Source organism: Hypomesus transpacificus, chromosome 14, assembly GCF_021917145.1.
Source record: "Hypomesus transpacificus isolate Combined female chromosome 14, fHypTra1, whole genome shotgun sequence".
Lineage (NCBI taxonomy): Eukaryota > Metazoa > Chordata > Actinopteri > Osmeriformes > Osmeridae > Hypomesus > Hypomesus transpacificus.
The window spans coordinates 1650391-1662528 of record NC_061073.1 but is presented as its reverse complement, the minus strand read 5'-3'; the positions used below and the strand labels follow the sequence as shown (position 1 = coordinate 1662528).

General features: G+C 39.8%; 2 protein-coding genes across 2 annotated transcripts; both read right to left on the bottom strand.

The window, feature by feature from the left end:
• Positions 1-3512: 3512 nt before the first annotated feature.
• On the bottom strand, positions 3513-6593 carry LOC124476678 (carboxypeptidase A1-like). Its single transcript, XM_047033958.1, has 11 exons — positions 6507-6593; positions 6302-6383; positions 5839-5973; positions 5540-5638; positions 5296-5397; positions 5088-5189; positions 4721-4831; positions 4532-4622; positions 4224-4423; positions 3928-4012; positions 3513-3728 (listed from the first exon to the last, which is right to left on the bottom strand). The coding sequence occupies exons 1-11, from the start codon at positions 6569-6571 to the stop codon at positions 3541-3543; spliced, it is 1260 nt and encodes a 419-aa protein (XP_046889914.1). The 5' UTR covers positions 6572-6593; the 3' UTR covers positions 3513-3540.
• A 1266-nt stretch (positions 6594-7859) lies between these two features.
• LOC124477167 (carboxypeptidase A1-like) lies at positions 7860-11579 on the bottom strand. The gene is made up of 11 exons (XM_047034800.1): positions 11489-11579; positions 11015-11096; positions 10716-10850; positions 10374-10478; positions 10129-10230; positions 9888-9989; positions 9612-9722; positions 9310-9400; positions 8908-9107; positions 8334-8418; positions 7860-8143 (listed from the first exon to the last, which is right to left on the bottom strand). Exons 1-11 carry the CDS (start codon positions 11554-11556, stop codon positions 7956-7958), a joined length of 1269 nt encoding a protein of 422 aa, XP_046890756.1. The 5' UTR covers positions 11557-11579; the 3' UTR covers positions 7860-7955.
• Positions 11580-12138: the final 559 nt, after the last annotated feature.

The following is a 12138-nucleotide window of genomic DNA, read 5'->3' as shown; positions in this document are numbered from 1 at the left end:
TAAATAGCCTACTATTAATCAATAGACCCAGCAGCCTAACTTTTGAACATGGTTGTTGTGTCAGGACAAAGGAGGATAGATGTAGCCGTTTTGCAATTGTAGGCTACTGTTAACAATTATATCGCAATGATAATTATAATCAGATAATTTAAATAGGCCTATGTCTGATGCCTAAACATTTGAAATCACAAACTATCATACAGTAAAGCCATACGTTTAACGTGGTTATATTGTGTATCAAATCATTTATCATTGTTTAATGTATTATGCTAAATGTTGTAGTCTATGGAGGCTATTTAAGTTGATTTGGGTCAGTGTTACAGGAACTTCTGGTTAAGCAAGAACATGGTCTAAGCCTGACAATTAGCCTGACCCGGACCAGGCTAGTTTCGAAGCATCAGTTACCATAGTAACTGAGTTCGAACTACATCGAGCTAGCTTTATGGAACCGAAGGAAAGAAATGAGTCAGACTAACTGAAGTGTGACTTATTCGGTAAACTCGCTTTTTGGAACAGGCTTCAGAGCACCATTCACATTGTCAGCATTCACCGTAATGATTAAAATAGTGCTGTCAAACGAATTAAATATTTAATCGTGATTAATCGCATTAATGTCATAGTTACTCGCAATTAGTCGCACATATTTATCTACTAAATATCCCTTGATTTATTTTTGTCCAATAATTTGTTCTAATTTTAATGCTCTTATCAACATGGAAAAGTGAATTGGCTTGCTTAGTGCCATTTTTTTTTAAACAACATTGCAATAGCCTGGCTTTGACGAGGGGGCGGAGAATTCCGTGTGCTTAAGCAATTGGCCATCAAGTGGTATTTCAAACTGAACATGCTGCGATGATAGCTCAGTTCACAACAACAAAACACACAGATTACTTTGGTAATAAGGTAATACTGTTCATTCACCAATCAGAGGCTTTAACCCGCCCCCTGACTTGGTGACGGCGGACGACTGATTTATTTTGTAATTTATATATTTTGAATGTCAAATAGGCATTTCATTATATAAGTAGTCATTTATTTAAGCTTTGTGTCATATAATTATTTATTTATCCAAGTATTTCTTTCATTTTGGCCCCTACAATCCTCCATAATCAAGCACGTTTTCTCCCCTCTTAATTCAACAAAAGAAATATACTTCAACCTCAACACATACCATGTTGCACAAACATGAGTTTAATCGTTTTAGATATTTAAAAAATTTATATTTTCTCAACACTTACGCTCTTCGCGGAACACTGATGAGATTTGTGTGGCGTGAAATTAGTGCCAGGAGAGCGAGCTCTATGGGCTCAAAACGGGGACAAAAGTGTTGTAAATGCGTATAGAACGATCCACAAATGTTAAAACGTATTCCACAAATGTGAAACGTGTTCCACAAATGTAAAACATGTTCGGCAAATGTAAAAGGTGTTTCGCAAATGTAAGACTGGTTCCGCAAATGTAAATTGCTTTCCACAAATGTAAATCAAGATCCACAAATGTGATTAATTGTCCACGAACAATCACATTTTACAACTGCATGGGCCATTTTACTTGATAAATGAATCCGTAATACGGAGCCGGGCCGGTGTCCGTTTGCAATGCGGGACAATCCGCTTTACGGATCTGGGCCAGTCCTGGCCCTGTTCCGTTATGGATCCATAAAATGGATCCGCGCCAGCATTGGGCCGCGTTGCAAAAAGACACCGGCCCAACTCTGTATTACGGATCTGGCCCGAATGCTGCGCAACATTCGGGCCAGATCCGGCGCGGAATCAAATTGCCAGCTGGGTATCTTCTTGTTGGGAAAATAGTAATAAGTAAAAGTTAGATAGGAAACGATAAAGCTGAATACTAGGCCATTAATTAATTAATTTAAGAGAGAGAGATCTCTCGCTAAAAGAAGAATTCGGGGAGCGCACTTCAAAATAGTATAAGACAAGCTAGGGGGCGCTACAAATTTTACATTTGTGGAACATGTTTTACATTTGCGGAATGTGTTTCACATTTGCGGGACCAGTTTTACATTTGTGGATCAGGTTTTACATTTGTGGATCGCGTTTTACATTCATGGATCACGTTTTACATTTGTGGATTGCGTTTTACATTCATGGATAGTCATACGCATCCACAATACTGTGGATCTTGATTTACATTTGCGGAAAGCAATTTACATTTGCGGAACCAGTTTTACATTTGCGAAAGACCTTTTACATTTGCGGAACATATTTTACATTTGTGGAACCCGTTTTACATTTGTGGATCGTTCTATACGCATTTGCAATACTTTTGGCCCCGTTTTGAGCCCATAGAGCTTTGTAAAAACGCTTTGTAACTTGCAAAAAAGATTTGTGTACTAGCAAAAACGATTAGTATCTTGCAAAAACGACTGTACAAAATGATTTGTGTACTTGCAAAAAAAGGTTTTGTGTCTCCGAAGAAGTAGGCAAGATTTGTGTACTTGCACAAAAGATTTGTAACTTGCAAAAAAGATTTGTGTCTCGTAGTAAACGATTTGCGTACTTGCAAAAAAGTTTTGTCTCCGAAGAAGAAGGCAAGATTTGTGTACTTGCACAAAAGATTTGTAACTTGCAAAAAAGATTTGTGTCTTGTAGTAAACGATTTGCGTACTTGCAAAAAAGTTTTGTGTCTCCGTAGAAGAAGGCGGGAACACTGCTCCCAAAACCAACCTAAGCCAATCAAATATAGCAATTTCTGATGTCCAGTATGATTGGACATTTTCGTCTGTTTATCACACATGACCGAGGTCGTAATAAGTTGAATAGTTTTTTAATGTCAATATGTATACGGATATAGTCACATAAATGTTATGAGGACGTTACATGGACGTCCCGGGGATGTTTGTTTGCGACGTCATGGGGACGTTCCTTTGCAACGTCCTGATAACTTTCGCAGGGTGATAATAAATGACCAAATCATACAAACTGTCATGATACATTATTTTAATGCAGGAATTTCTTTTGAAATAGTATCTGCTGGTGCACATGTCATGCACTAACCTACATGAGAATATGATAAGTGTTTGCAGTGGACGTATAGCGTATAGCCCCCCCCCCCCCCCCCCCCCCCCTCAAAACTCGAAAAAAGATTTGTTCATTTTACAGAACGAGATTCAAAGAACCGAATCAGTTTAAGGATCCGAAATTCCCATCACTATTTGGCCATGTTGCATCTTTGCTCCGCAGCTTCACTCGTGGTAAACCAACCAATCTATATTTTCATGAGGAGAAAACCTAGCGTTTTTTCCCGGGAAAATTTCACTGGATGTATCAGCGGGCATAGAACAGCCCCTGGGCCATTTTCAGCCCAACCAATGTTACATACCCTATTCGGAGACCTTAAGGAACAGTGTGACATACCCCCCAAAAAACAGTCAATCACCCCTCTAGCTCAGGTAAATTCCCTTTAAAAGAGGACAAACGCGGGTAGAAGATATGTCATTTATTGGTACATTAAGGCTCTAACCCTACAAAGAATGTTTCTCAGATGTGTTATTAACCAGTTCCATTATAGTGACCTTCTTTAGTAAGTGTTGGCATTGATGTGCTCCATGATGGCCATTAGTGCCAGCCAGGTCTCCTTAGCAGTGGGGATGATCTGATTGGCGGGCAGGATAAATCCATAGCGACCAGTATCTCTCAGCTCAAACGTGTAGGAGTACTTGATACCCTGGTTGTAGGCCCAGTCAATGGTGTTGCCACTGGCTTGATCTGGGAGGAATCAAGCAAGTCATTTGTGGGGAAGCCATTTTCATTCAAAGTCAAGAATAATAGCAACATCTTGAATGCAAAACTGGAAATTATGGGAATTACCTCCAGTATAATACATCTTTTTCAATGCTTTACACTAGGTTTACAATAAGAAACCTGGGGTGAGATGGTGTAAGGGAATGTTTGATAGCCTACTTACATATGATGTTGATCATACTCCCGTATCTGTAGGCTGTTCCATACAAGGAGGCCAGATCAGTGATGGCTTTTTTAGCCAGTTCATGCTGTGGATATATTGTAAAATTGCTTTTAATTCATGTGAAAAATGCGTTAGTAAAAAGTTTCACATGCAGTTAATATTGAACATTTTATGTTGTTTGTACTGTACCAGACTTGATTTATCTGAGAATTTAACCAGCTGTTCCTAGCTCAAACTAAACAGTCACCCCTCTTATCAGAAACTGATAGGGTTGAGAAAGACATTGCTGGACTCACCAGCTCTTTCTGGTCCTTAGCAGAGGTGCTGGTGTAGCCGTAAGGGTAGAGGAGCATCTGGGAGTAGCTATGGATGGAAAGGACCGCTTTGATATTTCCATGAGCCTTCATGAAGTCCACAATGGACTTGATCTCAGACTCAGAGTGAGCAGTTGGACCACGGTAGGTCTCATCACAGGGGTTCCCGCTGGAGCCGGCAGCTGGGGAACGGTGAGATGGTGGGATCGTTGTCCAAATACATGTCAGGGTCATTTTAACTTGCTTTACAGTCGTCACAAATCTATACTGTATCAGACAATTAGACATACTTCCAAAACCGGCATCCCAGTTCCTGTTGGGGTCAACTCCAACACAGGAAGAACCAGGATTAGGCTTCCTTGTTTTACGCCACATGCGGTTCTGTCAGCATATTGGCTCAGGTTAGACAACTTTGTTAACAGTCTGACAATGTCTGTGCACTCCAAAGCAGACAGGGAATCAGACTTTTACTAACTCACACTGGTATGAGTGAAGTGATAGCCATCAGGATTAACCACCATCTCCAGAAGGATGTCCATTTTGTCCAGGATAGCAGTCAGGGCAGGATTATGTCCATAATCAAGCACAATCTGTCCATTAAACATTTAACCAGTTACTATAAAGTATTGTATAGTGCTTGGGAGGGCAGGTGATGAATGGATGAGTTTTACTTTGAATGGGAAATAGTTCTCATCATACCCCCTTCAGTTTTATAGACAGGGACATATCAGGACAGGGAACAATATCATGAACAAAATAAAATGTACAGGATCACAGCAAGGAAATACAAGATGGTAAATCTTCTCTCTAAAGTATATAAAAAAGAAATAATCAGAATTTGGTCACCTTTTTGGCAAACCATGCACCACTGGCTGGAGTAATCCACTCTCTGGAGTGGATGCCAGTGTCAATCCAAATTGCAGGACGGTTAGTTCCTCCAGTGCTGAACTAGGAGAAAGAAAGGAAATAGCTTGATATCCTCTTATTTAATCATCACCCCTGATGTTTACAGATATGATAAACACAGAAGCTTTCTTATCTCTTAACAGCTTACCTTAAGCACATTCAAGGGACGGCCCTCATAGCTCTGGCCAATCACAATCTTGCTGACCAATGTAGGGTTCTCTGCCACAAGCATATCCTGGAAACTGTAGATCTGGTGAAAACACACAGCTTTTCATATTGGCCCCAACAGTCCTAGGGAAACCTTAATGTGCATGGGATATTACATGACTTTGGTGTTTGGTACAGAAGCAAAATAAACAACTATTGTACATTTTTGGTGCTGTGGTGTTTACCTCATCAAGGACGTGATAGTTGGCATAGTCAAAGTCATCAGTAGTCTTGGCTGCATAGGAACTTCTTTGCATCTGTCTCTCCTCTTTGTCAATGTCAGCCTTTGGCAAAAGGGCAGAAGGGTGTTGTCTCATATTCAACCATGGGCAGTCATTGACATTCAAATAATTTACCTTTTTACTTTATTTCAAAAAAATTAGCCGTAACTGGATTGAATACACTTAAAATCATCGTATTTACTGTTCAATTCATGTTCAAAAACAAACGGAGGTAGAGTCCATTCCAATTACCCCCTACCAACCTGCAGGTCCTTGATCATGATGGTGTACTGCACATCCCGGGCCTCCAGGTAGGCTTTGACGGACATCAGGCTGTGGAAGGGAACTCTGATGTCCATAGGGGTGGCAACATCAGTAGGTCCCCTCCAGACATCCAGCTGGGAATGATAAGGAACACATGGTTAATCTCAAAGCATATAAATAGTCTACATTTTACAATGTTTCACAAAAATGGATTTGAAGGTTAAATGTGAATTGAAAAAAATTTCAGGAGAGGATTGTGCAGAATTTACAAAACGTATTGCTGAACATTTGTTTGCTCTGAGTTTCTTTTTTTTTTAAGGATTCAACCTCCATACATTTACACTGATAAATTAGCAGGAGTTCCTCCCTTTCAGACAAGAGAGAGGAAAGACAGTTCACACCTTGTGATAATATAGCCATTTCTTCTCGTCATCCATTTCAAACATGATGATATGAACACACCTGAAGCTGCTTCATCTCAGACAGGTCCTGGATGACAGTTAGTTGTACCTCATCCTTCGCAAAAACACGAAGGACTTGATCGCTTCAAATACATCACAAATGTGAGACTAATTAATTACGGTTGGACAGAGATGTGACTTCAGTTACAATGTTTTTCATCCAGCAAGTCATTTGGAAAGCCTACAGATGTCACTAATTTACTTACCCCACAAAAGTCTTCTTGCTATAAACAGCCACCAATACAGTGGTCAGAATGAGCAGCCCCTTCATCTTGACAAGCAGAGTGATGCCATGAGTTGCCACTACCTTTTATGCCCTGGCCAAATAACCTCACCATGACCTTGCCTGATAAACCTGCTGCTGTTTTTCCCACATATACCCTTGTATAACACTTGTGTAGCTGGCTCTGGTCTGGCTCCAGCTGTGCCTCTCCTTTTCCATGTGCTTTGCCAGTGAGTGTTTGTGTTCACAGTAATACAATCATAGACAACAGTTACAATGACATATTTTAATAGGATGATTTCCCTAATTTAGGTATGTTTAGTATCTGTTAATACACCTGGTTGGCAAATCCAAATTAAATCACATTAACAACACAATCATTTTTGCAAACCTATCAAATGTCCAGATTGCATGATTTTAAACAGTTGAAAACATCATAGTACAGCTGAATAATGTTTGTCAAAAAAGAGATGAAGGGAGGGTTGCCTAGAATGGCTCAATAAAACTATGGGCTCTGCAGCAGAATCAGGCTTTCATAGTACCGTGGTGAGATGGAAGCCACTCTTCAGTAAAAGGCTCATGACAGCCCGCTTGGAGTTTGGTCAAATGAATTGTGGGTGCAGCGACGCTTACCATCCAACCTGACCAAGCTTGGATCTGCAGAGAACAATGGGAGGAGCTTCCCAAATACAGGAGAACCAAGTTGTAAAGTTATAACCAAGAAGACACAAGGCTATAGTTACTGGCAAAAAAACTTTAACAAAGCGAAGGATCTGAATATATATGTATTTTTTATACAATATAAATATAAATGTAGTGTTACTATTTATTAATATTAAGACATTTGCAAAAATGCAGGCTGTGATGTACCAAAATTACTTTAAAGGCTGTAATGTACCAAAATATGGATACAAGGAGGACTCTGAATACAATCATATTGAACACTTATCCAAATAATTGAGTAAACCCTCTTTTTTTTTTTTTTTTTTTTACAAAATTTTAAATATTAATTTTGGAGTGAACACACATTCCGATTTTTTATCACCATGCTAAAATCAAGAAGCCTGCTGGTAGTATACAGACAGTTCTTTATTTTTCTTCTGACAATTCAAGCTTTATACTGTGAATGCATGCTTCAATATTAATTTGTCCTCTAAACTGTGGATAGTAGGACACGTGTTAATCATAGTGTACAGTGCAAATGAGCACCAAAATACTGTATGTTATAGTGTGGGAGTGAACCATGGAACGTCATTAGTTCTACAGTGTCTCCATTATGCTTTGTTATTAAAAACAAATCTCAAGTAAATTCAATTTAAAAGAGGACAAACGCAGGTAGAAGATATGTCATTTATTGGTAGATTAAGGTTCTAACCCTACGAAGAATGTTTCTCAGATGTGTTATTAACCAGTGCCATTATAGTGACCCTCTTTAGTAAGTGTTGGCATTGGTGTGCTCCATGATGGTTATCATTGCCAGCCAGGTCTCCTTAGCAGTGGGGAGAATCTGATTGGCTGGCAGGATGAAACCGTAGCGACCAGTATCTCTCAGCTCAAAACCAAAGGAGTACTTGATTCCCTGGTTGTAAGTCCAGTCAATGGTACCACCGCTAGCTTGATCTTAGAAAGAGAGAAAGAAAAATAACAACACCTGATACAATGGAGAGCCAAAAGTACATTTAGATTTTGTTGTAATTTAACTGGATGTTGAGTATCATGTTGTTAAAGTGAGTTGATTGGTTGGCCTGAGAGGGTTTGCATGGTCAATTATGTGCAGTTGGTAGTTTACCAATGGATGTGTGATACTTACAGATGGTGTTGATAATGCTACCATATCTGTAGCGGGTGCCATACAGGGAAGCAAGATTATTGATTGCCTTACTTGCCAGGGCGTGCTATTGGAAGAAATAAAATACAATCAACTATATACTATGTGAAATGCTTGTACTAAGGGTAATGTAATGGATTCTTAAATTATTAGAGGTAAAAACTAAGTCACTACATAGTATTAGCTATAGGTATACTATAATAGTAAATAGCTATGGCTATTATTTATTTACCGGTTATCAGAAAAGTTAAACTTTGATTGGGGGTGGTTGGGTTTTCCAGGGGTATATTAACATTGATCTTGTTTTTGTAACACTTTTAACTGCCCCTTTAAAGCATTGAGGTGTCCCTTTCACCATGAACCCACAGCGTGCCTTCTAACCCTTCTGTATTCATCTCCACAGCTAACACTTGGTTAACAATGTTTTAATACAGATTTTGGTATGCAGTGACATGGTAGTGTATGTAGCCTGCTTGCAAAGTGAATTTATATTCAACACATGATTATCAATGGCTGAGACAAATTAGAGTAGATATTTGTCTCTGCTTAGACCCACCAGCTCTTTTTGGTCCTTAGTGGGGGTTGAAGTGTAGCCGTAGGGATAGAGGAGCATCTGGGAGTAGGCATGGATGGAGACAAATGCCTTCATGTTACCATGAGCCTTCACAAAGTCCACAATGGACTTCACCTCCGACTCAGAGTGAGCAGATCGGCCACTGTAGGTCTCAGAGCAGGGGTTTTTACTGGAACCAGGACCTGAAGAACCGTAGACATGACAACAAAAGAAAATTGACAATGTTACAACCAAAACATTCAAGTAAAAAATAAAACGCAGACTGGTATGACCAAACCACAACAATGGACAAAATGTAAACCATTTTGTTGAAGGAGAACATCCAGTTGGATGTAGCAGTGCAAAAGCGAAGTGAAAACAAAACACAAAGAAAAAATACTGCACCTTCAAAACCAGCATCCCAATTCCTGTTGGGGTCGACTCCAACACAGGAGGAGCCACTGTTGGGCTGCCTGGTCTTACGCCACATGCGGTTCTGAGTAAACAGAGAATGTCCCTGGAATGACTCATGGTTCGCTAGTTTTAATCTACTTCATGACATAGCTAGGTCAGACCGGAAACCTTATTCAACACCCATACCTTGCTAATGTCAAATGTACCGAATAAACTGCTTCATGAGACACACAATGTATCTACATATCCCTGCCCTTATATCATATTCAGTGTTCTAGCATCAAGGAACTCACACTGTTGTGGGTGTAGAAGAAGCCATCAGGGTTGGTCACAATCTCCAAAAAGATATCCATTCTGTTCAGGATTGCGGTGAGGGTGGGGTCACTACCATAGTCAGTCACAATCTACATGGTGAAAAAAAATATCATTTGATGATTTTATTTATTATTTCCTTTCAAAGAGAAAAGAGTGGTCATTTGGCCATGTGGAGACGAACAAGGACATGGTGAGATATTCAAATGCAGAAGCAATTGCAGCAATGGAAAAGAAAAATGGAAAGTTCAAGGCACCTTCTTAGCAAACCAGGTACCACTGGCCTGGGTGACCCACTCCCTGGAGTGGATACCAGTGTCGATCCAGATGGCGGGGCGATTGGTTCCGCCAGTGCTGAACTGGGAAAGAGTAAGAGATAGAAAAAGAGAGAATAAAGAGAAAGCGTCCATGTAATAACAGTTACCATTAACTGTGGAAACAATACTAAGTCATGTGAAAAGGCTGTGTTAGAGCAAACAAATATTAATACATTTTTACCTTGAGTACATTCAGGGGACGTCCCTGGTAACTCTGGCCAATGACAATCTTGCTGACCAGTTGGGGATTCTCAGCCACTAGCATGTCCTGGAAACTGTAAATCTACAAAGACAAAGGACATAACTCTCTGTTCAACATGTGGATTTCCACAACAGGCATTTCATGGCATGTGTCACTAGTGCATGTCATAAATATCTCATACGAAGTAAATTGCCACTTATTACCATTTTCTGCTTCTTACTGACCTCATTGATGGTGTGGTAGTTAGAGTAGTCAAATGAATCAGTGTTTCTGGGCTCAGCAGCGCGAGAGGCCATCTGCATCTGTGTCTGCTCCTCATCCAGAACAGCCTTCCGAAAACAATGACATCAATGTTGTTATGGTGGGTTGCTGATGATGACGTTATCACTTGGCATTCAGACCAATTATTGTAACTCTTGTGACAGAAAAAAAAGTTCCAAGCGGCAAAATTCCAAGTCTCACATTTGAAGAGGCACATTTCAGGACATGACAACGTGGGGGTGGAGTTTGCAAGTTTGTAGTCTTTCGCTCTTCTCCTCCTAAGTGTTTGGAGACCCCCTACGTACCTGCAGGTCCTTGATCATGATGGTGTACTGCACATCCCGGGCCTCCAGGTAGGCTTTGACGGACTTCAGGCTGTGGAAGGGAACTCTGATGTCCACAGGGGTGGCAACATCAGTAGGCCCTCTCCAGACATCCAGCTGGGAATGAAAAAGAACAAACATATTTACTCATCATCATTTATGGCTTGACAATATGGGAATGACAAATTGAGTACATATTGAGTGAATGGAATTTTTAAGATTAATTAATTTGAGTGATTATATGAGATGTGTGGCCCATTGGCTCTGCAATCACAACGCACATGCAGCAGCTCCATCTCACACAGGTCATGGATCAGAACGAGCTGGGACTCATCCTTTGCAGTGATACGAAGGACCTCATCCCTGTGGACACACCACAATGTCAAGACCTTGGCCAATGTTAGAGATCATATTGCAAGAGGGAAATTGAGAGAGAATGTGATTGCTAAAATGTGTTGCATTCATGTATGTTGAGTAAACTCTGCTAAAGAAATATAAACATCCATCTAAAGATCATTTATTTCTTATTAATAAATCTCATTAATAAAAAACAGAATATATCTCAATGAAAAGTTTTGAAGCTAACACCTTCCCTACACATTACAATAAACATATAATGTATCAGAACCATTTGTTCTTAATTCTAAAAGTTATTAGTGTTATAATACCACTCACTACACAGTCCAATATTATAGCGTTGCAATGAGGTTTTTCAGATTCCTGAAGCCTTTCATCTCTCTACGAATGCCACTTACCCCTCAAAGGTTTCCTTGCCGAAAACGGACACAAACAGAGCGATCAGAATGAGCAGTGTCTTCATCATGCCCAACAAAAGTGGATCTACACTGTATATCCACCTGTTTTTATGCTTGCAGTGTGATGACACTGACCACAACCTTGCCTACGGTTCTCGACGTGTTACACCTGCTGCTCAGTTTCCCACACCATCCAGGACATACTGTGAAATGTTGGGTTGTTTTTTGAGAATTTTCCATTTCTTTTATAATTTGGGGGTCAGAGAATATGTTCTGCAAACACCTTTAGAGCTATTATATTCCACATATTAATGATCCTTTCCTTCATATTTTTTTTTTTGAAAAGGTTTGAGTGCTTAAATTGATACTTTTAACATTTTTGCAAGTCAACTGCTGTGCTAATGAGGAGTTTCTGGCGCACACCATATTATGAGGCAGACTGTTTTGATCAAATTTGTGTCACGTAATTAATTTACATTTTTATTTTATTTCAGAAAAAATATTAGAAACTGGATTGGGGGTTAAATATTAGCTGTTCAATTCATATTCAAAAACAAATGGTAGAGTCAATTCCAATTGACCCCTACCTTCCTGCAGGTCCTTGATCATGATGGTATGGAATGAGGAGCACATGGTCTAATCTAAAATAC